Here is a 27,728-nt window from a genome sequence, read left to right on the forward strand (position 1 = left end):
AACTTTAAAACAGAGCTGGCCAAAAGTGTTTTTGTGAGCGATGAATTTCACATCTGAAATCTTTGTATATTCTACAAGGTAGACAAGGCCCTAGGCAACAAAAGGGAAAAAAAATCAGCAGACGACAATGTAACTTCTAAACAAGAACACCTTTCCTTGCAATTATACAGAGATGTCCCTGGCTGAACGTTGAGCAAAACTCGCCAGCAGACAAACACAGTCGGATATAGAGAAGACAAGACAAGATAGCAGTGACCTGTGGATTGACCTGAATACAAATTTCTACCTGATCCTGCTTCTGTGTCACCCGACGAGATACAAACATACAATTGCAAGCGTTATATACAGTCACATTTGGCAGGCTTGATACTGCTCAAATTGTCCCTTCTACCACACAAGAAAATATGCCTTACCCCTAAGTATTGTCTATTACAATGAGGAGGTGTGGGTGAACGTTCTGTTGCAACAGAATAGCATTACATGGCTGAATTTTTGTTCCCCATGCCGTGAATATCTTGAAATCAATGACCATCAGATATGGACCATTTGAAGGCTTTAAACCTGGCTCAAGTTGAGTACTCGTGCGTTAAAAGATTTGTAAATGATTAAGATATCAGAATATTCCATCGTGTAGATAGGATTGAGGGAAAGATAGGACAAGAACTGGAGAAGCTCGGTCATAGGGTTACATATTTCTTGACACAGTTTCAATGAAGTCCATTGACAATTATGTTTTTGTCCACAAATCGTATCTCTAACAACTCGAATTTGGGTCTATTCATAACCGGCTCCTTCTAGTCATGAATGACCTTGAGATAAACATGATATATTGACTCAATGAATTCATTCAACTAAACATATCACAACGGAGTGAGTACATTTTTCCGCAGTACACCTGGCCCATTGATAGTACATCATACAATTAACACTCTGTTCAAGCTGTTTGTAACACCTCATTCATTTAATATACGGTTAAGCCACTCTTATTCACCTAAAAGCCAGCCTATCTGGAAAATATTTACCTTTTTGTTACAGTCTAACTGATATAATCACATTATTAAAGTTGCTACTTATAGGAATGCCTGAGGGAAATCTAAACACCAGAAATGTCTAATTGGCTAATTGAAGCCTGACAGCCAAATGTTTAGAAGATTACACTGAGAGGCCTAAGGGTTTGTATAAAGTCAACTGTGACAGAAATTCTCAAATAAGTTAGACATACATAAGACTTTCAACAATCAATGATAATTCACATCTGCGCTTGTAAATATTGAAAAATCCAAAAGTAGAAATAGGTTGGTTTCAGGAAAGTAATCTCTTTAGGCAACCGACACAGTTTGCTCTCACTGCCCATTGTCCAGTGTATTGACCCATTTGGTTAACAGTATCAAGCTTTACAATTCTCACAACCTCTCAACCACAAAAACTAATCGGCCTCTACAGTAAGACATGGCTTTGTGAGGAGGCTTCGAGTTTGACACTCGGAAGAGGGTATGCCAGCTGAATACTAAACCAGCGCCACCTGGTGGAGGTAAAGGGCCAACGAAGGTGTGAGAAACGGTGGTCGCGTTGAAAGGATTTGAAAGACTGTGGAAGGCTCGGAAGGCTTACAAGTGGTCAATATTCAAACTGTAAGCTAGAACTGTTCCTCCCAGAGGATACTATGACCTACTCAGTTGACGGTTTGAGTGGTTACATATCAAAGGAGGTAATTATAGGCGGGGAAAACGATCTTGTTCAACACAAGTACAAAATTCATTCTTACTGGACACAATGTAGTACTGTAACCATATGGGAATAAGTATTCAGCCGATTGATGAAAATTGTGAAGACTTTTCACATATTTACGAAATGTGATAAAAATATTATCATTCACCCGAATCGGGTATAAAAATAAACAAAATCCCATTAAGATGTATATACGTGGAAGATATACATATATACATAAGTATATGAGTGTGCGCTAAGGATTTCACTGAATGATAGTCAGTTGGTGGGAGGGTAAGAGACTGTTCTTTACAATACTCGGTTTGTTCATAAATATTTTGTGTTTGAGTAGAACATATTTGTGAAGCATTTTTCAATATGGTCTGGTGGCTTGAAGCCATATCCAAATAATGACTGGCTTTCTTTACAAGGCACTGCTGTACCAGTAGAACAAGGCTATATTTGTCATGTGTGCCCAAATAATCCCACAATACAATAATCTGGAAAAAAGTATGTCATATTAATGATCTGACATAATGCTCAATATTGTTGTGTGTATTCAATATTTACCAACACAATTACAGAATGTCTTTAAATATTTAAACAACCATCAAAATTATTAATTAAAGACAAAAAAGTGTTCCAGTGGAGAAGACTGTGCTATTACATTATATTTTTCCTCAGTTTTCTGGGTAATGAGTGAGTGAGTGAGTTGGGTTTAACGCCGCTTTTAACAGTATTCCAGTTATATCGCGGCGTGTCAGCTTAATGTGGGAGGAAAGCGCCAAGTGATGCAGATCTCAGACGTTTACCACTTCGGTGAAACCCACGAGAATGGGTATGGTGCTGACAAACCTAGAAACATAATCGGGGCGAAGCAGGATTCGAACCCACAATCATAGGTTTCTGGCGTGCCAAAGGGACGCAACTCTGCACAGCGAATCACAGCACCTTAGACGACTGGGCAAACCGTGCCCGCTTCTGGGTAATGAACATAAGAAACCAGAAATGGGCTTCACACATTGTACCCATGTCGGGATTCGAACCCGGGTCTTCGGCGTGACGAGCGAACGCTTTAACCACTAGGCTACCTGACCGCCCCTCCACTTAGTCTAGTCAATGAGGAGTACCATCATTGTGACCTCAGCACAATTTAGTTGTCTCTGGCTAGCGGGCTAGCAGGCATTTCAAAGGTTAGTTGTTTGACACTTGGATATACTGATGGACTTCACGTTAATTGCATGAACATTGGACTTCTAGTGTTGGAAGATGCTTGCAACCTCCAAATTCGCTGAAGCTGCAACATTGGTTTTTGAATTTTTCTACGGATTAGACTTGATGTGATCTGGATAATGTATTGAAACGACACACACAATGTTGAGCTCTATGGTAGAAGTGTCTGTACTCACAGCCTCAGGAGGTTGGGCATGTTTGCAAACAGGTTATCCGGGGTAGACACAAGCAGGTTCCGGTCCAGGCGCCTGAAACACAGAATCACAGATAGAATATAGAGACGTGTCACAAAATCACAGATACATGATACAGAGACATCAAACACAAATTAGAAGTTGAACATTGGTGTAACCATAGCAATACTTTCAAACTCAGGCGACAGTAACAATGTCATAGTGAAACCATATAAGTCTGGAAACCCGGCAGAGTCTCCGTGGAGACACTGCCGTCTGGAAGATATGGTTGGAGCATATATTATATGCTTGTGTGTATTTTTGTTTAACGCTGCACTCAGCAATATTCTAGCTACATGACGGCGGCCAATAAATAAACGAGTTTGGACAATCCAGTGATTGGCATCGTGAGCAACGACCCACGCCATTGGGGTGCAATGACATACAATCAACCAAGTCACCTTGTAGACCACCTGATCATCACCTCTTACAACCAGCATAGGGTGATGGGGACCAATTCTAACATCCTCACAAGGATATATATATATAATATGTAAAAAAAGAGTATTATTACTCTTTGACAACGATTTGTTAATACAGACATCACAGGCTCGCTGACTTAGTTGATGCATGTCATCGTATCCCAATTGCATGGATCGATGCTCATGATATCAATCACTGGATTGTCTTGTCCAGGCTCGATTATTTACAGACTGCCGTCATATAGCTGGAATATTGCTGAGTGCGGCGTTTAACAACAAACAAACAAACATCAGTGGGAACAGTGGGCGGTTGGGTAGCCTAGTGGTTAAAGCGTTTGCTCGTCACGCCGAAGACCCGGGTTCGATTCCCGACATGGGTACAATGTCTGAAGCCCATTTCTGGTGTCCCCCGCCGTGATATTGCTGGAATATTGCTAAAAGCGGTGTAAAACCATACTCACTCACTCAGTGGGAACAGCATAGTCTGGATAAACAGGGTGTCACTGTACCATATTTTCTTGTGTATAATGTGCAACCTCCAAAATTTGGAATATGTTTCATTGGTGAAATCTTTTGGAGGAAGCAAAGAGAATTTGGTCACTCTGAGGCACAAATAATTAATTTGTTGCACTAACTGTTTTCAATGTAAAACTTGTGGGTTAATACATCAGAGACAAGGAACATGTTTTACTGGTAGAGCAGGCAGGCTTACCCTTGCCTGCATTTCAGTGATCCATTCATATAATTTTCATCATTTAGCATCTTTTACGCCCAATGGAATATATTTTCGGCAGATAATCAGGACTGATTACTCCCTGGCAGTGATGTTTTATATTTACTGAGACAAGCCTGCATGTACAAGGAATGCATGTACAAGGAACGTAGGTACGAGGAACGTAAGTACAAGGAACGCATGTCTGAGGAACCCACGTGAAGCTCTGTATATTGTTGTAGCATTCGGGAATCAAAGCTTCATAAATATTGTGGAACATCCATCTTCTACACAGGACATTTAGTTCTGTAATGCTGAACTTTTGGCCAGCTTTGAAGTTGTCTTACACAAGGAAATCAGAGTGGGGGGTAATAATGTTGTTTAGGGATGGAACCGTGATAACAACACTCTGTTGTCAAGTTCATAGTTTCTGGGACGAAAAGAACATTGACGATGCAAGAAAAGCCACAAAAGAGTTCTTTCCGTACATGTCATTAGGAGACTGGGAAAACTGAATATAAACTATACGATGCATGTTTAGTCTGTTGGAGATTTCTATTGTTAGAATCAGAACATGCCTCATGATTTCTACACTAGCTGATAAAGGGCACATGTTTCTTTGAATAACATTTGTTTTCTGTGCAGTTCGTAAGTTGTTGTAAGGCTAAATGTGTTGTGAAAAAAATATGATATCTGTTAAAAGTGGTGGTCGTAACACATACAAAGAAATGTCTTGTATGATAAACCTTATTTCATTATCTGTAGATGAAAGCGACAACACCTATTCCATAATCATAAAAAAGGTTTGCTAAAAGCAGAACCCACTGTATGGCTCTGACTTTAAATGTAACAAAATGTCAAAGCAAATGTCGAAAAAAACTTAGGTTGTATACTCCCCAGGGAGCTGAGAATGATTCTTGAGTGCACACTGATCCAGTGAACGGAGTAAAAATAGCGCTTTGAGCATGCCCCTGAGTGGTGTCGAAAAAGCGCAGTATAAATGGCATATCATAAAAAGAAGTACAGAAGTTAAAATTCTTTTGCAAAAATTAATTTTTTTATCGCTTAAATGTCTGAACGTGAATATAATATAGTTGAAGCAATACAAAATTAATATCAATAATAAGAATTTGGTAAGAAAACCAAACGACAGGAACTGGGTACATAAAACTCGGATGGATATAAAATTCATCATCGCAGCAATAAAACCAAAAGCATGTAACCTGATTAAAATCTGTTTATGACCAAAGTGATATTACCATGTCTTTCATCTTGTTAATTCAAGCAACTACATTTAACACAGAGGTAATTACTTGTCTCATGTTTTCATAATCTCAAATCAGAAAAAAAGCCAGATTTATTTCTTTGTGGCCAAGAAGGTCAGCAGCAGTGTAATCAAGACATTCTTATAGCACAATAAATTACAAAAACTCTTAAGGACATGTGCAATATGCTGGAAAACAACACTGGGAAGTTAATGCTATACACCATGTGCACTGTTTATCTCACAATCTAATTGTATTTATGACACTGACAATGAACAAGTTGCTATCTAAAGTAATGTTGATGTCTTTTTGTTTAACAACCAGCACCAGATGCAACTTGCAGACCTTGCAGCAATCACTTTTTTGTTTGTTTGTTGATTAGCACTGCACTAAGCAATATTCCAGCTATCTGACCACCATCTCTAAAAAGTCGAGTCTGGGCCTGACAATCCAGTGATTGACATAATGAGCATCCTTCTACGCAGTTGGGATAAGATGACATGCAATGAACCAAGCCACCATCCCGACCACCACATCCTTGTTTGTTTGTTGTTTAAATCCACACTCAGCAATATTTCAGCTATATGATGGCGGTCTGTAAACAATCGAGTTTGGACCAGACAATCCAGTGATTTACATCATGAGCATCGATCTATCCAATTGGGATACGATGACATGCATCAACCAAATCAGCAAGCCTGACCACCCGATCACGTTAGTTGCCTCTTACGACAAGCATAGTCATGTTTTATGGCAAGCATGGGTTGCTTAAGACCTATTCTACCCCGGATCATCACGGTTAAGTTTGGATAAGATGACATGCAATCACCCAAGCCTAAATCCTGACCGCCGGATCCACTTAGTTGGATCCTCTTTTACAATCAGGTTGCTGGGGACGCATATTCCTACCCGGATCCCTGGGGTTTAGTGGTGAAAGTATTATTGTGTCAAATTAAAAATCAAAGATGATTGCACCTTACAAATAAACTAATCATCTTGACTAGGTTGTTTGAGATTAACAACTTGATTGTTTGTTTGCCGGTTGTTTAACATCATTCTCAGCAATATATCCAGCTATATGACAATGGTCAGTAAAAAATTGACTCTGGACCAGATAATCCAGTTATTAACATCATAAGCATGGATATACACATTTGGAATCGGATGACATGCATCAACCTATTTAGTGAGCCTGACCACCCAATTCCAGTCCTTCCAACAAGCATGGATTGTTGAAGACCAATTCTAAGCTGGATCTTGACTGAGACTTGATTGAAGTCATGATGCTCATGGCCTAAGTATACAGGTAAATTATTGAACACAAAAACATTACAAGTAGTCATTTGATTTGACTTTTCTCAGGGTCAATACCTTCAACATGTTCAACAGCCCTGGTAGAAACTTGTTGGTGTTTACAGGTTCAGTACTCTTGACAAAATTCATTATCAAAAGATATATTTGGTGTACTTGAAGGTAAATGGTTTGGACACAAAGGGTTACAGAAACGCTCACAATATTCTTTACATTCAGGCAGACCTTGTGACGGTCGTTACAATATCAGCACCAGATTCAATATGGACTATTGGGAGGAATCATATCTTTGTATTAGCAGTGGGACTTACATAGACTCCATGATGCGTTTCGGTAAGACTTGTAATATCTGGCCATACAGGTCAGAAAATTCATTGACAACGACAAGAATGTTTCAGAAACACATTGTCCAAAATAATTAATTCTGACGATCTCGTCAACGTGCATGATGACGTGGAACGAGATTGAATCCATAAAATGGACAGTGCTCCCTGAACTGTAAAGGAATGCAGGGAAACACAGAGAAATGAAACCAACTGATGTTTGACTGAGCGACATTCTGACACAAGCGTGATCCATTCAGCAGTTTGTTCCCTCGCCGCTTCATTGACAGCAAAGAACAGCCCATCGATCTAGTTAATCTGAAATCTATCAACACTAAGAGACGGCTGAAGTGACTCGCATATCGACAACAAATACTGTGATTTCATTACCTCGGCGAAACACCATCACAATCCTTCGCATCTATGCAAGCTCTGACAAAGAGCATAATATCGCTGAGCGAGAAGTTGGCTTTTCAGCAGTCATACCTCGCCAAAATGGCGGCTTCTGGTTAATGACTTGAACCGAAATTATTTATCACATGATAATTACAAAAGCAGTTGTCAAAGAGTTCAGTTATTGAACATAACTATGGAAATAATGGATTAATGGTCTGAATTATCAGGCAGTCTGATTGTGTGGAATAATATCATTTATTTAACGCCGAGGATTATATCTGTCATGGGGTTCGTTGATGACATCAACTAAAAATATAATTGCGATGTGCGCCGTACCTTTATAACAAACTACAAGAGTCGACGAAGAATCGAAAAGTCCACTTCCAATATATTTCAGGGCATTAGCCTAGTTTACAATGAACTTGGTCTGTAATGACCCACCCGGGTTAGGATCTGTCTGCTCGTGATGTCATTCACTGGATTGAGTGGTCGAGATTATTTAAAGACCGCCGTCATGCGGCTTGAATATTACTGAGGGCGGCGTTGAACAAAAAAACAAATCAAAGTAACGACCGGTACGTGCCATACACTCTAACCGTAGCCTCGCATTATAACACATAATATAATTAATATCACATTAATTACACTGCCGTGACAAAGCGGGCTCTACGAGACAATTACTTGTGTAAACCCACCACGGGTCTGCATTTCTATTTCAAGGTTCACTGGCCTTACGCGATTTTTCTGAAGCAAATTAAGCTACAATTGTCGTCTGCTTCACCTTTGCGTTTTGGGACACTTAAACTCCGAGGTTTTACAGATTCTGTTTGGCTTATGTCCACATCCTGATGATGTCTGCTGGACCTTACTGGACAACATGGAAAACGCCCCACAATTACAACGTGGTTGTTTTGCTTCAAGGAATCAACACTCGTTCGGTGGTTCAAAAGCGTTCGTCAACAGATGCGCAACGACGTATCTGAGCCAGTTATGAAGCTGGTGCTTCATCTTCGAAACGAAACTGTCAAGAACCTGCGCAATCGCAGATTTGTACTGGGCCTAATCTTTGATACAGACCCTGAAACAAATATATCTAATACATCCCATGCAAGTCTATAATTGTGGGCAAGTCTAGATTACTGTTTCAGGGAAGCGAGTCTCTGGGCTCCTTTTTATTACATTTTGTTAAGATAATTTAACAACTGTTTTTTACTGTAAAATATGTTCATTTCAGAGACTAGATGCTAGTCTATAGTGGGCCTCTTTTACAATTCTATAAGTGCTGCAACAGTCATAAGTTTATGTTAAAGCATAGAAGTTACGATCGTTTTAGGCTGAGGTCGCTTTGTGGAACGGGGCCCATCCGATTTTACTATCGGACAACTACTCTCACTAATACAAGTTTTAGTTAACAAAATGCCAATATCAATGTACATTTCTAGAGAAGTAATGACGCGTCCTATATCAGCCCGTCACGCCTCCCCCTCTGACAGCCCCAACGTTAACAGTTTCACCAGACGGGGAAATCCCAAAGTACCCAAGCCTTCCTCGTTGTTTAAATAAGCTTGCAAATACTGCAAGTCAGGTTCCATTGAACAGGTGAACAAATACGCAGGCTACTTATCCACGTTCCCGGCAAAAGTACGTCATGTTGACGCCCTGAACTGGCACATCATAACATGGGCTGTCATTAATAAGGAGTTTATGTCTGTTCCGATTCCCTTCTCCATTCAAACTTAGGCAACCTTAAGAACTGATTGCGTCCACAAGCCATAGATCGCAAGTTTAAAAGGGTAATTTCGACACGGATGAACGAGTAGATATAAAATTCATGGCCTCTCCGTTACCGCATGTGTCAAAATCAGTTTGTGGATATCTCGCGATAGTTTGGGAGAACTAGTTGTCTACATTGTGTTGAAGTGCTGGGTTGATCATAGCGTCATACATTCACGTTGTTGACAAGTGAACTCTGAGACATGCGGAGGTATAGCGGTTTACAGTTCTTGTGGGGAAATACTTGAAATGCCATGGATTAGAGTCCTGGCGAGACAACTATGAAATGTAAAGAGATAGCACATCTCAGACCTTTGATTAATTTCCTTTGAATCGAGACGACTACAAGGAGAAATTGAAATATAAGCGTGAAGTCTAATTTTCGGACTTAGTTACAAGTCAAAGCTCATTAAGGATTATATGCAGGCCGACACCATGTGGAGATAATACAAGAGTATATATGTGGTGGCACGTGGTCACAAATCAGGCGAAGTTAAGCAGCGTTGGGGGCGGTCGGGTAGCCTAGTGGTTAAAGCGTTCGCTCGTCACGCCGAAGACCCGTGTTCGATTCCCGACATGGGTACAATGTGTGAAACCCATTTCTGGTGTCCCCCGCCGTGATCTTGCTGGAATATTGCTATAGCGGCGTAGAACAATACCCACTCACTAAGCAGCGTTGGTCGTGAAGAGTTGTCATGGAGTTGAACTAGCGTTCTTTACAAACATTTACTTTTTCATGCAAATCGTGTGAGTGGCAGGTTCTTCCGGTAGAGCAGGACTTTCTTACCCTTTTCAGGAACAGTTGATGTCGTCACTGTGAGTGTGTTTTACGCCGCTTTTAGCAATATTCCAGCAATATCATAGCGGGAGACACCAGAAATGGGTTTCACACATTGAAACCATCTGGGGAATCGAACCCGGGCTTCGGCGTGACGAGCGAACGCTTTCCCATTAGGCTACCACACCGTCCCGGTGTCGTCACTGATATTCAGTGATCCATCCATATACTTTTCACTGCTGTTTTGCCTTTTGCGTACAATGGAATCTGTTTCGGCAGATAATCGAGACTGATTGTTCTCTGTCGCTGAGGATTTATATTTTGTACAGCTGCAGATTGATGTACGAAACAGTTGTTGAATCGAAGGCCATACATATGTTAGTTATTTTACAAAATAGTATAACCCAAACTGAATCAGGTCAGATTATGACCCACGTACCCATACACCATGCAAACATCAATTTCAATGAACATCGGGTGGTTCCGTTTTGATGACGAATCAACTCTTCAGTAAAAATAAGTGACAAACCCTTTCCATTTTCAATAAATAACTCTCTGCCAAAATCAGAGTCGATTGTACGATAGCATGTGGCTATGACTCACGATCAATGGTGATGATACCAGCCGTTCGCGAAAAGGAGAGCGTATCCTTCCCCATCGGTGGCACCCACCACAAACACAAGCAAAGGCAAGTAAATTGTTCACCAACTGTTCACGAGTAAGTGAGTGAGTTGGTTTAAGAAGGAACCCAAAGTGATGCAGTCATTTTGTCGAAGTTGGTAAGTTGTATTGTAGTTTTCCCGAGTTCATGTTACACCCCTGTTATTATCACTACTCTGTATTCGACACACACGTGTAAATGGGGCGGTGGCGTAGCCTAGTAGGTTAAGCGTTCGCTCGTCACACCGAAGACCGGGGTTCGATTCCACACATAGTGCAATGCGTGAAGCCCATTTCTGGTATCCCCTGCCGTGATATTGCTGGAATATTGCTAAAAGCGGCGTAAAACTATACTCACAGATGTATAACATTTCTATTTCCCTTTCCTATGTGCAACATACTTCGGCCATTTTCGTATGCACACATGGGGTTGGAATTCTAATCCAGAAGCTGCCACTATTGTTATGCATCATACTAAATAGGCTAATCATAACTGACAATAACCATTGCGATAGGCCCGGATGTGGATTGTTATGGTCGCACTTTGAAGAGGGCATCGCATGGCGTCAAAGTTGAACTATTTGATGTCTAATGGCGTTAATGACAGACCCTGGGCGAGAATAATCGCCATCAGCAGGCGGCAGGTTCACAGACACATCATATTACATAAATGTATAAATGACCCTTGATGTACAGTTGAATATGTAGATGGTGCAAACTAGATCCAAGGTTCACAGAGGTTGTGTTCTGTTCGAGTAAATTACAATAACGATGCTCCGACTACTCAAACCGCCACGACATACACCGGCCATGAGATAATTTCGTAATAATGTCATATAATCCAGAATAATCGCTGGTCATTACATTACAAGGGGTAGGAATTAACCTGGCAAGTATACCAGCCTAAATAGCGATACCATGTAAGAACCGCCACCAAGGATATACCATTATACCATTGGATAAGGATACAAGGATATAACTTTGATTCGCATCCCTTTCATCATTCGTCACAACTCGTCCCTTTTCGTAACCTGCAAGAAGTCAATACGTCACCACTCGCTCCTTTCCTTAACCTGCAAGAAGACTCGTCCCCATATCGTGAATGTTATCATTCGTCACCACTCGCCCCTTTCCGTAACCTGCAAGAAGATTCGCTATTCGGCTTGTCCCGGAATAAAACGAGATGTCACGAATGTTCTTTCATATCAACGTATTATCCAATTTGGCTTAGTGACGCAGAAATTTTTATTTGTATTCACACAAAGGCTGCATTTATTGCTACTGTCAGACAGACCCCACCAATACATTCCGTGCATATACTCATAGGTAGAGGTGAACGCATGTAGGTTAGTGCCGCAGTCAGCATTCTTGCTCAATCATGGCCTTCATAGGTAATAACAGAAAATAGCATACATTCCTCAACAGCGATTTCATCTAATATATATCATCAGATTCAGTCTGTTCACACGACAACATTCAGGCGAGTTATCATTCAACAGTTTCAGCCGAATCGAGTCAAAAAGTCTACCCTTAAGAAGTTCGATACTTATCGTTGGTAAAGATGGAAATAAGATATTTCCACATCTCGCAATAAATGTCAAGGAATTCAAGCAAATGTCACCGTACGGGTATCAAACAGACAAATTCAGTCCAGATATAATCTCGATACACTGCTCTGTCATCTCGTTCGAATATCCTCGCAACTACATGATGAATGAGGACTGTTATTGAAGACGCTTGCAGAGTGTCGCCAACACGCGTAGTAATACATCTAAATAGCGGAGGGATATCGCGGTTACGCCACCTGGTGATTGATGATCGAGTTAGGCAGTGACTGTCTACTAGGAAAACAGACGGCGTAACCATCCAGTCCATCAAGAACTGGGCGCAGTCTATAGAGAAATCACACACCCTTTGTCCCTCGGCCTGTCAACATTGTTACTTACCCTATTAAACTGGTGATTTATGTTACAGTGTATTGGGTAGGAAGCCCTGGCAAGAAATCTAGCAGTCATCCGAATTTCCTTCGGTTTGCTTAACTCTGGCATCTGAGAGTAGCTGGTTTAGAATTTCCGTTGTTTTATTGGTTACTCGTTGACTTAAGGAAGGCTGTTTCCGGTACTTATACACCATTGTCGCCATCAGATGCGCATCATTATGTCCTGGGCCCTGTTCGACATAGCCACCTTAGCGTTAAGGTGATCGTAACTCCCATACTTTAACACTGGCTTACGATAGTCGTAGCGCTAAGATTGTTTTGTGGAACGGTGCCCTTGACGATTTGAGTTGAGTGATGAGAACACGTCCGACGCACTATAGAACTATCTCAGTTATGTTTCGTAATTAAATATTTAAGTGTCATGGAAGATCGGGACCGATTCTCAAAATGCGTAAAACGAAATGAATTCACTTGTAAACTTGCATATGTCATAGATACAGGTCTTTGATGCTGGTTCGAAGTAAATACTAATATTTTACGCAGTCTGCAGCCGTTCCTCAACAATGAACGTGAATGTTCATTGGACCTCTTACCACAATCTGTTCTTGCAACGGAATCGTCGGGTTATGGTGTCTCTGTTGAATTCACAGAAGCACACACTGTCAGCGTACCCCGATGACGTGGATCGCTGCTCATGCTATCAACCACTAGTAGGCCCTACCCGAATACTTACAGGCACGGCAGCCGGAATATTGTGTTTTCTGGCATTAAATTGTTCTCACCACCTTTAATACAATTCAACATCAGTAAAACCTTTTCTAAATCATTCAGTTGGCAAATCTTGCCTTTCAACCCAGCGAAGACCAGTCGACAGAAACGATATTGGCTGTCACTCCCCGCGCCAACAGACCAATAACAGACACCTGCTCTTAACTCCCGGGGGAAGTCTGTGCAACTTCAAACTCTTGACCGGTCACCGATAAGATATAATACTAACGAGATACACCGCCTTACCATCGCTCTAAAGATATGCCAGCATTGCAAACACCGTCGGTAGATTCTCCAACATACACAGTTTCAGCGAGTAACGAAGTGGTCACCCATTTTCACCGCGTGGTCAGACAACGGCTATGCACAACACGCATACTTACGATGCCATAACGGTTGCCCATCACTGAGCGTCTGGTCAAGACTCGATTGCTTACGTAGGCCGCCGTCTAATGGCCGAGTACTGTTGTCAGGCGACAATGCTTACTTTTTTATGTACATGGTGTGAGTGGCGGGTGCTACTGGTAGGGCGGGACAGGGCATGCTTACCCTTTTCGCAAACACCTGGTGTCACCACTGATTTTCAGTGATCCATTGATACTTTTCACCGCTATTTTGACGCTATTTTACGTTCTGTTCTGTAGATAATCGAGACTGATTATTCTTTGGCGTTTTATATTGTAGTAACTCCGACGTAGGCCTGGATTTTCGTTTACTTGGCACACACCCAGAAGGAGTATGTACACACATGCAACACTACCAACAAAAATGTGTTAACGAAGATATTCATTCTGACACAGACTGCCAAGCGAAGACACAGACAGCCTAAATTTCTGATTCGTGGCTAAAAAAATGTATTTCTATTCCGCCCCATTACTGGCCTAGTTTCGTAATGGCGACCTCGATAGCTGACGCCGTACTCATAAAAGCCCTTTTTAATCCGTTAAAATGGGCACAGACTGTGAAACAAAAGCTGGGGGATGGAAGGCAATCCCCCTATGTTGCAAGTGACGCGTTACAAGCACCTAATAGCTGTTCCAGTGGAAGATCTTTATCGAGTAACTCGTTAAGATGGCTAATCAGAAGGCTGACAGCACGTGCAGCGCGTGCAACCATGGCTCGTCTACAAGGATGTATGAGAACTGTTCTTTGATTGCTATCTGCATGTCCATCTAATAAAGCCATCTCTGCAATGCCTGGGTCGACTTGTGATCCAGTATCTGTAACGCCGTTGTAAACAACACCTTCGCCATCGTCGACAAGGAACGCTACATTTTCAGTACAGAACAACGACGGTCAACCGGAACACGATGTATACAACTTTTACACTCGTAGACACAATGCCAAGCCTTAGCGCCCGATAACGGTGAACAGATGAAATGATAACTTAAAGATTCAATCTTAATAAAAGAGTATCTCGTAAAGCAATAGTCTCGTCGGTTTGCGACAGGTTTTAGTACACTAATTTTCTGGCCTCTGGCTTCTGGTTGAACGCTGGTGCGGACTACTTGCGTAGAGGGCCAAGTTCATCACCGAAATAGCAACCGAATCTCGCAGTCACACGTCGGTATGCAATGGGTTAAGTACCATGGCATCTCATCCCTGCCAGACACAGTCCCGAGGGGGGGGGGGGGGGGAGACCGGGTGCGATAGACTTGCACAAATCTCTAAGGTAGGCAATAATTATTACTTCAAATCATAATTTCTAGTTATGATAAGAACAAGTTGTCCCAAAATGAGACTGGAATCCTTACTGTCCACACATCTAGACTTACTACACATCCATGGACGTATCTTTTAGTACAGCCTAGGCGCAAGGCTAGGGGTACGATTACATCGGATCCATGGATTGGTTCAACTTTCAAAATCACATATTGATCCCTATGATATATACAATAAGTTATACGCTAGTGTTATTGAAATGAACGTGTAAATTAAATAAAAAGCAAGAAAGTCAAGCAATCCGTATCGCCTTCCATCAAGCCCTTGTGGCTGAGAATTCAATATTTGACACACACCTAGTCCTGCGCCATGACTGTGGAATATATGTATTTTAAACAAGTACATGCATTTCTTAACAAACCAATCTATTAGCAGATCCTTATTTAAGCAAGTCTAGCCAGTTTCGGACAACTCTTTTCCACAATAAAATGAAATCAGAATAAGAAAAAATCATTGTTTCTTCTTTAGAGGAGAGAAATGTATTGTGTAATAAAATATTTCATAGCCAATATGTTAAACTAACACACACCCTCCTCAAAACATCCTGTTTCCACCTCTGGTAACAAGGGGGTTTGGGCTACCACTGATAGGTTGTCCTCGCCTGTTTATTCCGAATGAGCGTGTTTAGTAACAGGGATACACTGGTATTTAAACACATGCGTGTACATGTCTGGCGGAAGGGAAGTGTTTCTCTTCTACAGTACAAGATGAGTAGTGTGGCCGCTATGTTGTCATTTCGACGGCGTGGATCATTACTGGACCGAACTGGACCGAACTGGACCATATTCCATAACTTACGGTTGCCGCGATATAACTGTGGTATTGCTGCCTGTGTCATCGAACAAACATTCACCGAAGTCTTTCTCTGCATTGGTGAGTGAGTGACTTTGGTTTAATGCTGATTAAAACAATATTTCCGTTCTATCACGCGTGTCGTCTTAATGTAGGAGGAAAACCCGAAGTGATGCAGGTCTCAGACGATTACCACCTTGGTGAAACCCATGAGCACGGGTATGGTGCTGACAAACCTAGAAACATAATCGGGGCGAACCGGGATTCAAACCCACAATCATAGGTATCTGACACGTCTATGGGACGCAATTTGAGCCTTAGACGACTTGGCCGTTCCCTTAGCATGAAGTAACGTAGGTTGTACAGAAGTCACCATCTTTAGCAATATCAGTAATCGGTCGAATCACCGATTACCCCTTCATCGAAAGAAAAGAAAAGAACGGTGTCTGTACCATATTTTCCTATTTATCGCATCTACCAGCCCATTATTACAACATAATATGACACAATATCCCTCATGTTATCTTCACATGAATAAGAAAAATGTTAAAAATCTTGAACATTTGCGTGACACACAAGGAATTTGCCCGTGGAACTTCTTCACGCGTGGTGTCATCGCGCTTCTAAACAGCCTCCCTAACAAAGGCAATTATAAACGTTTCCATGAATCAAGGGCGAATCCCAAGACTCAAATCTCACTCGACAATGTTTCATGTCCCCTTGTAAACTTCAAGTATTCCCTCAAGAAAAAAATATCGACCATCTTGCAAATAAGGCATAGCCTTTCTTGATCCATAAGTCAAAATTAACGTTTTTTCTTTGAAAGTAAACACATGAGGTCTACACGCACGCCATAGAGACGACAAAGAGGCTACACTGCATTAGCAAGCAGCCAACTGTCAACCTGTCTATTGTGGAGTCTCACACAGCTCAAACTCCGTTATCCAAAGCCCCAGAGGGTTCTAAAGCGATATCTGACGAACAAAAAATTAGAAATTCTCTCATCAAATCTGACGTTGCTAACTAGGAAAAACTATATTTTAAAAAGTTGAAATCTGGCCTCTCGGTTGAAACTAGCGTGAGTATGTACATTGCAGAATGTCTACATTAAATATGTAAATAAATCGTCAGCGAAATTATATGAATATTGCATGTATTTTGAAAGTGAAAAGAAATTCTACAGCTTCACAATTTTTTTGTTTTGTTAAAGTAAACATCCTTCAGTTATATTTAGTTCATTATCAATGATCTTCTTCAGTCAAAACATTTTTAGAAATGATCCACGCATAATTATTATTATCATCATCATTGTAAACAGCCTCCATATCGCTATCTACTAGTATTAATGAAATCTTGAGGGTTTATATGCTCAGCAAACATGAACACCATAAAATTAAATATTACACAATATCCACACGAAGTCATGCTGCAAAAAGTGCAGCAGTGGCGCCTTTGAGCAAATTCGTAACATCTAACAATATACAGGAGCACTTGCCGGGTCGCTGGACCACTTAAAGGCGGGTTCAGCGCCTTGCACGTATTGTCAGCTTGTCAGATCCTTCTGCCTTCAGACGGAGTCTAACAACGCCGGCTACCATATGCCTAAAATTACCAGCATACATATTTTATGAGGTTTGAAATTTTATTGACATCTTTTTTTATCAAGAACAAAGCTTACAGATAGTGGAAAGGACGATTTGATAACGACCAACTGTCGCCATTTTTATTATCCGATTGTCGTTCCGACATGCATGTCTTTCAAAGAAATCTACTCATGCAGTAAGATTCAATTTAATTTTCAAAAGTCATCTGTTTTATTTAATACAATAATTCACAACGAAATACAATTCAGAGTACGTATTGAAAATGTAAAAGTTGGGAGTTCACCAAATAAAAGCTGAAATCAACTATGACCAAAGGAATTCAATTACAAGTTGACAGTGATTATACTGAAACTTATATTTCCCCAGGCAGTGTGTTGCTTGTAATAGCAAGAAACCTAAGATGCCTTTAAAAGGCAGTTAAATAAATCCGCTAATCCCCCTTAATGTCATCTCACCGTCTTTATTATATCTTTAATAACACTGGATCAAGATATGGATTATGATAACGCTGTAGCCACAGTTTAAAAACAGCCTCTGTCATCCACATAAAAGGTCAGCGATATTGGACTCCATGAGGAGTATACATCGTCCTCCAAGTCAAAACAAATGACGGACGGCAGGCCCTCTCGAGAAGTGACAGGGGCACCATAAGTGATAAGAGAAGGGCAGGAGTATATCGATTAGAGGTCATTAAAGCTAATATGAAAAGCGAGGGTCAGAGGGCATATCCTTGACTTAACACTCCATGGTGCGTGCTCTCTGCTGCTTCTCGCCTATTGAACGTTTTGATGAGGATTACTGAGCGCCGAGCTTAGATACTGATGATTGTATTGTGACCATTATGACTAGTGTCTAGGACGTCAGTGACACCGTGGGGAAACGATAGGGGGATTCCAATCCAACGTTAATCGCAACGAGAGACGGACATCCAGCCTTCTTATTATGGTGAATAGCATGTTGGGGCGATACTCATCACTTGTAGAGAGATGGGTTTATAGCTTGTTCAATGACCCTGTAGTTATCTCTCCGAAGGCCGACTGACAACATGAAAAGACTAATTTAAAGTTTTCAATGACTTCTAGGTAGACTGGCCACTTCATGGAGGAGACCTGTTATAGAGGTCGGGGTAGTCTTCTCCTTCAGATGCAGGCCGGGATGCTGCAGCTGTGGGAGAGACTGGCCGGTCACTTTGTAGACTAACATTTAGTCTCTGAAATCTTATATTACACAATATCCTTCTTGACTCTAAAAATAAATTTTTTTCCCTATGCTGATTTCTGATTCTGTGGAATAGAGCTAGCTTGAGCTGGCTAGACTTGCTTTTGTATGCATTTCTAGATTATTATTTTTTCATAAAATAAATATATTCCACGGTCATGGTGCAGGACTAGTCACTTTGGTGTCAGCGGAGTGGTGATGGATGGAGCACTCTATGCTGTTTGTAAAGGGTGGGGCTACTTGCATAGTAGGCATGGGTGGGTGATTTTCGAAAGTTGTGGACGCATTCTCTATAACAGTCTTTCTGCAATAACCAACCTTCTCTTATAAACGTTTTGTCCAGGAAGATTTATAATGTAATCCTTCAGTGTAATATGGGTTCCACGCGGTAGGCATTTCTCATAGTGAGTGCAGTATTTCCGTGGTTTAGTGGACAGAGCTTCCCGAAGAGCAGAAGGTGGGTGATTCGATCCCCGGCCGCGTCACACAAAAAGACATTAAAATGGTCCTTGTTACCCTGCCTGGCGTCGGCATTATGAACATAAAACAAGGACTGGTCGGCTGGGAGTATACTGTGTCTCAGTGAGGTATCCATGTTTCACTAAGGCATGATATTTTAGCTAGCTAGCACTACAAAACCGGCATCAGTCCGGATTAGTACAAGCAGTCACACTTCAAACCCCTTATCCCCACACCGTCCACAGTTCCTAGTGTGACGTCATTCCGACCTTACGTCACATTTCGGATGACTGAAACAATACCCTAGTGCGAGAGAAGTGATATTTGCACTAGCGCACATATTTTCTTTTTTTATGGACTAGGTTATTTCTTAACCCAGGGGTAATAATAGGTTTTATGCATTGTACCATGTGCGGTATCGAACCCGGGTCCTAGGCGCGACGGACCAGTGCTTTAACCACTCGTCTACCAACACCCACGTTTCACAAAAGAGCCTAGTCTTATAATACGACCAGACAAGGATCAGACTGGACATGTTGTGGAGAATACACATTACTGTTCAATACATCCCACTGTGATAACAAAACGCCATTGAGAAATACCTTTCATCGTGATGGTCACCAGACATACCCCCTGATGGTGTTAACGAAGTGCAAACGTTATCAGTAAAAGTCCCATTCAACACTCACCACGTTTATAATACCTCCATCTACCATCCTCCCACCATCTCAACCACCCTTGCCACCTCACACCACGTAGCCAACCCTTGTTCTCATCAAGTTCTATCTCCAACACCTAGGAGCAGCCTCTGACTAGGGAGTTATCAACCACCACCCGCTTATTACTCCCAGAGACCATCCCAGCTTGATATCGTCTGCTACTGTCCCAACCCTTCCCGACACCGTGAACGGTTCAAAGACGACAGCAACGGCGTTAAACGCCATCAACTGAACCGTCCCCACACCGTCGGTACACTGAGGTTGTCCGCGCCATTAAAACCTACAGTGTAATTGGCCACATCGGAGACCCTTAGCTTGAGTAACGAAGCATGCTGCATATCACTGTTGTAGGTTTATCGCGGTTGTTTGTGACAAGACCAGCAGCTCTCCAGCGACGAGGGTGGCCGCTGAAGCAGACGGCAAGCAAATACTCTCGTATCCATGTTGATACCTGGAGGTAGACAGCGCCTTCACCAAGAATATAAAAGATCTGATTAACAGAATTAGCTGTGGAGAGTCTGGTCCTTCAACGTTACGATTCACTATTGGACGTATACTGGACGCTTCTCGGGTCATACGAAACGTCAATGTGTTAGGGCTATTCACATCGATTCTCTGTTAGCTGAGGGGACAAAGTTGAAAATATGGAACACAAATTCAAGAATACAGATACTCGACTAACTGTTAAGTTGCTGTGGTGACACCAGGTGTTCGCGAAACAGTAGTGTAGCACTGGTCGTAAGTGAAAGTCAAGGTCAAAATACGCGTCTGTACGGTAGCGGTGGGGTAGCTCGCCAAGTGGTTAAAGCGTTCGCTCGTCACACTGAAGACCCGGGGTCGATTTCCCACATGGGTACATTGTGTGAAGCTCATTTCTGGTGTCCCCCGCCGGATACTGCTGGAATATTGCTAAAAGCGGCGTAAAACATTACTCACTCACTCGGATATTTTTATTTCAGCGACTGCATGAGCAGCTGATGTTGATGCTACGCTATCAAATATCACGTGCTGACTACTGGACATTATACACACTCAATCGTCATATGAATCCAACAGGCAACATAAATTATGAATAATATAGCCAGCCCGCCCCCTTAACCTACCTTACATTCATTCATTGGTGATTTCAGAAAGAAATGTGTCAAAAGGTCCCAAATTTAATGCGTAAATACCTCCCTGCTTACTTTTCATGTAGAACCAAACAAGGGGGCATTAAACATGGTATATATGCTGCCTTGTATGACAAGAAGGATGTGTAGTGGATCAGGGCATAGCTAGGAAACCTTCTTGACAATCTACGCCGCGATTCGCTGTGCAGAGTTGCGTCCCTTGGGCACGCCAGAAATCTATGATTGTGGGTTCGAATCCCGGTTCACCCCGATTATGTTTCTAGGTTTGTCAGCACCATACCCGTGCTCGTGGGTTTCACCGAAGTGGTAAACGTCTGAGACCTGCATCACTTCGGGCTTTCCTCTCACATTAAGCTGACACGCCGTGATATAACTGGAATACTGTTAAAAGCGGCGTAAAACCCAACTCACTCACTCACTCACTCACTCTTGACAATCTATGTAAGAAACCCGTTGGTAACCAGGCAAAGCCACGCCTAACTACACAGAATCTTAGTTTAATGTGTTATGACAAGATTCACATGACAGTGAGGGTTGTATTGACGCCCTTACCAACGATCGATAATAACATTCACATATATTCATCAAAGCTGTTTTATCAGGACTTTCGACAGCGGTCCATTTTGAAGGTAAATTACCCAGACACCTTTCTTTCCACGTGAGGACCCTTGAAGGATATCTTTTGGGTGTATACAAAATACGTGCACTCTCTTATCTCGAAACGGACGTTTAGCTGTAGACATGATACTGCCATGACGTTTTTGACTGGACTCGATACTCAGACGGAGGTTCCACCCTTGTCTAGTTCCACCCTTGATAGCAGCGAACAGCCTGCATCAGCCAGCGAGGAAAGATGGTCTCCAGCCTTCAATACCCTGACCAGCCTTCTGACACTAACGCCAATAAAACACGTCTTCTCCAAACACAGGTGGTCATCCACTTTCCGACCAGCTGCCCAGAACATGAGATGAGCCATTGTGTGCATTTAGCTCTGAATGTCAGACCTCGAGTGTCTGTTGTAACCCTGAAAGGCCCTCGGACACCTCTGGGCTCGCCATTGTAACTCGGAGCTTTGGCACGAGCAGATGATAAAGACTGTATCAACTTTCTGATGGAGGAGGATCAACGTCCCACTACATACTGCACTCAGGGAAGGTGGGTCGGGAACACTAGGAGCGGTGTGATGTATGGCTAAAGATGTGAACCGCTTTAGTCCGAACCCAATAAATCCATACACCTGTTGTTCCGGACAATTGCATTAGACACGGGCGCACGACCGTAGGACTGGGAATGATATTTACTTGTTCAAAGTGATAGTAGAGCGGTTACCATCTGGACTCTTAACTGCATCATACATTTACGAGGGTCGTAATGCCAAGAACGCTCTTTGTACGTGGACCTAGCTCTTCAAGGGACAGTAGGTTTGTTTGTTTGTTGTTTAACGCCGCAATCAGCAATATTCCAGCTATATGACGGCCGTCTGTGAAAAAAAGAGTCAATCCAGTGATTGATATCATGAGCATCGATCTACGCATCAAGAGGCAGTAGGGGAGCCCAGTGGTTGGAGTGACAATTGCATTAGACACGGGCGCATGCCCGTAGCAGGACTGGGAATGATATTTCCTTGTTCAAAGTGATAGTAGAGCGGTTACCATCTGGACTCTTACTGCAACATACATTTACGAGGGTCGTAATGCTAAGATCGCTCTTTGTACGTGGACCAAGAACTCCAAGGGACAGTAGGTTTGTTTGCTTGTTGTTTAACGCCGCACTCAGCTATATTCCAGCTATATGACGGCCGTCTGTGAAAAAAAGAGTCAATCCAGTGATTGATATCATGAGCATCGATCTACGCATCAAGAGGCAGTAGGGAAGCCCAGGGGTTGGAGTGATGTCCCTTGGTTTTATTCTTCATATAGGTGGCGTTTTAACCAAGTCACTAACACAATCTTCAGTTATACACTGAATCCCACCAATCCTGACTTGGGTTAGAATAGGCCCCCGGCACGCTGCTGTCTGTCGTAAGAGGCGACTAATTTGACTGGGTGATCCGGCCTGGTGACTTGATTGCGTGCCATCGTTCCTGAAGACGAGGGGCGTTGCGCGTATAAACGAAATTAACCATCTGGCCCACACTCGATTATACACTGAATGTCGTAATGTAGCCGAATCATTGCCGACTGCCGCGTAAAACAACAATAAGACATGACAAACCTACTATTAGATACTAACAAAAAGAAAAGATAAACCTACTATTCCATATATAAATCATCTTTAAAGAAGGGTGGTCAACTTTGTCGGTCTCGATGAATTGGCTGATTCGTATTTCAGTTGTGTGGATCGATGCTCATGATGTCAATCACTGCATGTTTGGTCCGGACTCGATTACTTACAAGCCGCCGTCATATAGATGGGTTAGGGCGGTCGGGTGGCCTAGTGGATAAAGCGTTCGCTCGTCACGCCGAAGACCAGGGTTCGATTCCCGACATGGGTACAATGTGCGAAGCCCATTTCTGGTTTCCCCCGCCGTGCTATTGCTGGAATACTGCTAAAAGCGGAGTAAAACCATACTCGCTAACTCACTATAGCTGGGATATTGTACGGCATTACAAAAATACAACATAGATACAAATATGATTTCAAATATACCCGAGTACCTTACATTAAACGTTACACAAGGGATGAACCATCATCTTTTACAAAGATCCGCGGTAGAATAGGTCTTCAGCAACTCATGCTTGCCTAAAAGGCGACTATGCTTGTCGTAAGAGGCAACTAACGGGATCGAGTGGTCAGGCTCGCTGACTTGGTTGATGCATGTCATCGTATCGTCATCAAGTGTGTGGATCGATGCTCATGATGTCAATCACTGGAAGTCTGGTTCGGACTCGGTTATTTACAGACCGATGTCATATAGCTGGCGTTAAACATCAAACAAACAGACCAAACAAAGGGTTTGGGTTAGTAGAAGTTGCAGTCTAGGGTTGCACATTGAGTACCGACGCTGCGAACACCATCTTATTAAAGAACATATTTGTACATACCTCATCTCATGTTAATCTCATTTATCTCAATTAAATGTCAGAATAGAAACATATTAACTGAAGCCACGTCCAGGAGATCGCCTATACTTCATACATGAAGGCCACAGTCGCCCATGTAAACGACATCCACGTTCGTAACTCTTTCAAATTATGGCTGTTGCCAATGGTCAGTAAGGTCATGCGGGTATTGAGAGGACAAGGGAAGTTCAGGGGGGTCAGAGATGGATGGCGTAACTGTAATTGGCGATGCTCCACCCCCTCCCTGTTGTAACATCCTGGCCGGGAATATAACCAGACAGGCCTCACTCAGGCCGTGTACAGTTAATCACGGCGTGAAATAGACGGCAGTGACATTTGGAGAATACAGTTTAGGAGTTGCTGACCAATAAATTTTACTGGCCTGGGCTACAATTAGTTTAATTATTATTTAATTGGCGACAAGGTCATTTATCTATTTAACAAAGTTATAAATTTTACTTTCCCGAGATTTATTTTAATATAGTGAACTATAACCTTGTTGTATATGTCGTGTGGTGCCTTAGAGGATAGCCTTGCTCCATGGCTGTACTGAAAGATAAGTCCATGGATGTGTCGTAACTCTTTCCTCCTAATAGGCAAGTCTAGATATGTGGACAGTACAGGGACTCCAGTCTCTTGTGGGGACAACTTGTTCTTATTATTTACATAACCTAGAACTTATGATTTTAAACTTATGATTATTGCTTTAGAAGCTTGTGCGAGTCTGACTTGAGGATACCGTAGAGTGTTCTAGTGATAATACTTGATGACACCGTAGTGTCCTAGTGATAATACTTGATGACACCGTAGAGTGTTCTAGTGATAATACTTGATGACACCGTAGAGTGTTCTAGTGATAATACTTGATGACACCGTAGAGTGTTCTAGTGATAATACTTGATGACACCGTAGAGTGTTCTAGTGATAATACTTGATGACACCGTAGAGTATTATAGTGATAATACTTGACGACACCGTAGAGTGTTCTAGTGATAATACTTGATGACACCGTAGAGTGTTCTAGTGATAATACTTGATGACACCGTAGAATGTTCTAGTGATAATACTTGATGACACCGTAGAGTGTTCTAGTGACAATACTTGATGACACTGTAGAAGGTTCTACTGATAATACCTGATGACATCGTTAGGTGTTCTAATGGTATCCTAGCATGTGAACAGAGAGTGTCTTCTAGTGTTGTTATTCGATGGTACGTAAATGTCTGCTAGTGCAGGAAGGCACACGCTGTCAACGTCACCCTAACTGTAACCCTGTAAAAGACCTACAGTGTTATTTCTTTGAGAACACAGCACATCGCGGCCTTTGGGAGGAAGAATTAGGGCGCTTCGTGTTTCAGGACGAGTCGGGTTCCTCCGATACAGCTGATTGTAAACTTCAGTCTCCGATGACAAAGCCTAGTTGATGTAAGGGCATAATTTTAAAATGATCCTTTTGTCGGAAGCAATATTTATTTCAAGATTCCCTTCTAATGCGTGTGTTATCGATTGTTGCGGGACGAAGAAGCGGAGGCTCAGCCACTGCAACATATAAACTTTCAGCCATTTAGGATCAGGTTCGTACCTTTGTTTGTGTTGGCGCGTTGGCTAGAATAAAGAATTCCATCATTTAAAGAAACGCCTTTAGTTTCGACTTGTAGAAGACGGGGGGTCATTTAGGTGTAGACTCGTCGTGTAGATATCATCACATCTTGTGTTAGCTTAGAACCGCAGACTCAGAACCTTGCTGGGAGCTCACGGTCGTCATAAACATCCTAGTTCCTGCTGAATTGGCGGCGTCAAACGCGCATTGGCGGCTAGTGTTTGATAGGGTATTTTCCGATTTTCCAAAGCTTTACATAAACATTTCGATAGATACTATCACTCAGATGTGCGTGTAGTGATCGTTAGGGTAGAACGTGACTCTCTGTGTGTTCGTGGCAGGTTTGCAGAGCTGCTGTGATAACGTCAACGTTACCATCGTCGACGTGAACATCGCCATCTTGATTAGCTATATAATGTCCGTCATAAACTAGTGCATTATCACTTCAAACGTCAGTAACACCAGTGCCCCCATGAAGACAAAAAACACAAAAAGCGAAAGCCGAAAAGCACTTCAGGCCTGACCATCCTCAATGACCTCATTCAAGACAACTGCTGGTAAAGGAAGGCATCGACCGATACCAAAAGGCTGGAGGACCAAAAGTAACATGTGATCTAAATACGTCACAGTGGATTTCGCCATGTCGATGTGAATACAACTGAATATTACTCCGTACTAATGATTCCTTAATCTAGTGTTAATTCGCAAGAAATATTGCCCCCATATTAAAAGGGCTTCGATGTATATATCGGAGGTTATAAACCTGTGAACCGAAACACAGCACGTTATAAACGTGACTGCAAGTGGCCCTTGTCGACTACATTTCCTTAATGGCTCTATATAAAGTAATGGACCAACTAAAACAGCCTTGTGAAAATGTGCTTACTGTTTATAATATACGAGTGTTCTCAATAACAATAAACCCGTATCACGTGTCTCCAATAATAAACCCCATTCATCAAACCCTCCCCGACTAACGTGTTATAACCGTCCACAAACATCTTCAGTAAGCAACAGTACAATCGCCTGTTTATTTTGCTAAGAAGGAACCTGGTCAGATGTTGACGCTTCTGACTGGAGGTCCTACGGTACACGACCTACAGACAGATACGTATGATCAAATTCATATTCTGTGTACACGGGACTCGGTGTGTCGGGCTTGGCAAGCGCCCGTCGCCGATACTTCGCATAACGGATGAGTTGGGTGGCGATGGGCACTGATAATGCTGGAGCAATGAATAGAGGGGGTCTCAGCAATGTTTATCGTCTCCTTGTCTGACCGCCGTGTTGTGGTCATTGCTAAGCTGATTATGGATAGTTTGACTTGGCGAAAGTGTGCGTCTCAGAATAGGATAGGCTCACATTTCGTCTTGCATTGCGAACTCTGGTCAACATTGCATGTTCTCTATCCCAGATAAACATTCTTTTATTCGCGAACTGCTTGTAAACTGAAGCCATTTCCGGCAGTCGGCTATTAGAAAACAAAGCCTGGAGATTTCACATAGATAACATCATTCACAGTTTGCCATGACATTCAAGCAACTGTTCGCTCACTACAGCTGAGAGAATGGTTCAAATGAATCGCTTCTTCATAACCCAAGGCTCCTAATGTGTTTTAAAACGCGTTCTTCCTGTGCGCAACAGAATGATGAATTATGTTATGGTAAGCATTGCTCTTTCAAAGAAAAACCTGAAAACGTATTGGCTTTGATAAATATTATCGAACTTTGTTAAAGTAAATATTGACCTGATAAGATTTGATTTTTTTTTAACCTTACTGGGAAATTGTTACCTGTGCTTTCACTACACACCAACACTTCAAGATCATGCTATATCAATGACACAACAAATCATGCTTGTCTAATCGGCTAAACATGACCTATTCATTATCTAGGCATTGGT

The 27,728-nt window shown here is 42.1% G+C and overlaps 1 protein-coding gene across 4 annotated transcripts in view; it reads right to left on the bottom strand.

Moving 5' to 3' along the window:
• The window catches only part of LOC124142042 (slit homolog 2 protein-like), a 177,078-nt gene that overhangs the window by 128,698 nt on the left and 20,652 nt on the right, over positions 1-27,728 (bottom strand). For all 4 annotated transcript variants that reach the window (XM_046510289.2, XM_046510290.2, XM_046510291.2 and 1 more), the window contains exon 4: positions 3,117-3,188. In XM_046510289.2, coding sequence (XP_046366245.1) covers positions 3,117-3,188 — 72 coding nt within the window. The remainder of the gene's footprint in view (positions 1-3,116; positions 3,189-27,728) is intronic.

Source organism: Haliotis rufescens, unplaced genomic scaffold (assembly GCF_023055435.1).
Source record: "Haliotis rufescens isolate VD_foot unplaced genomic scaffold, xgHalRufe1.0.p SCAF_81, whole genome shotgun sequence".
NCBI lineage: Eukaryota > Metazoa > Mollusca > Gastropoda > Lepetellida > Haliotidae > Haliotis > Haliotis rufescens.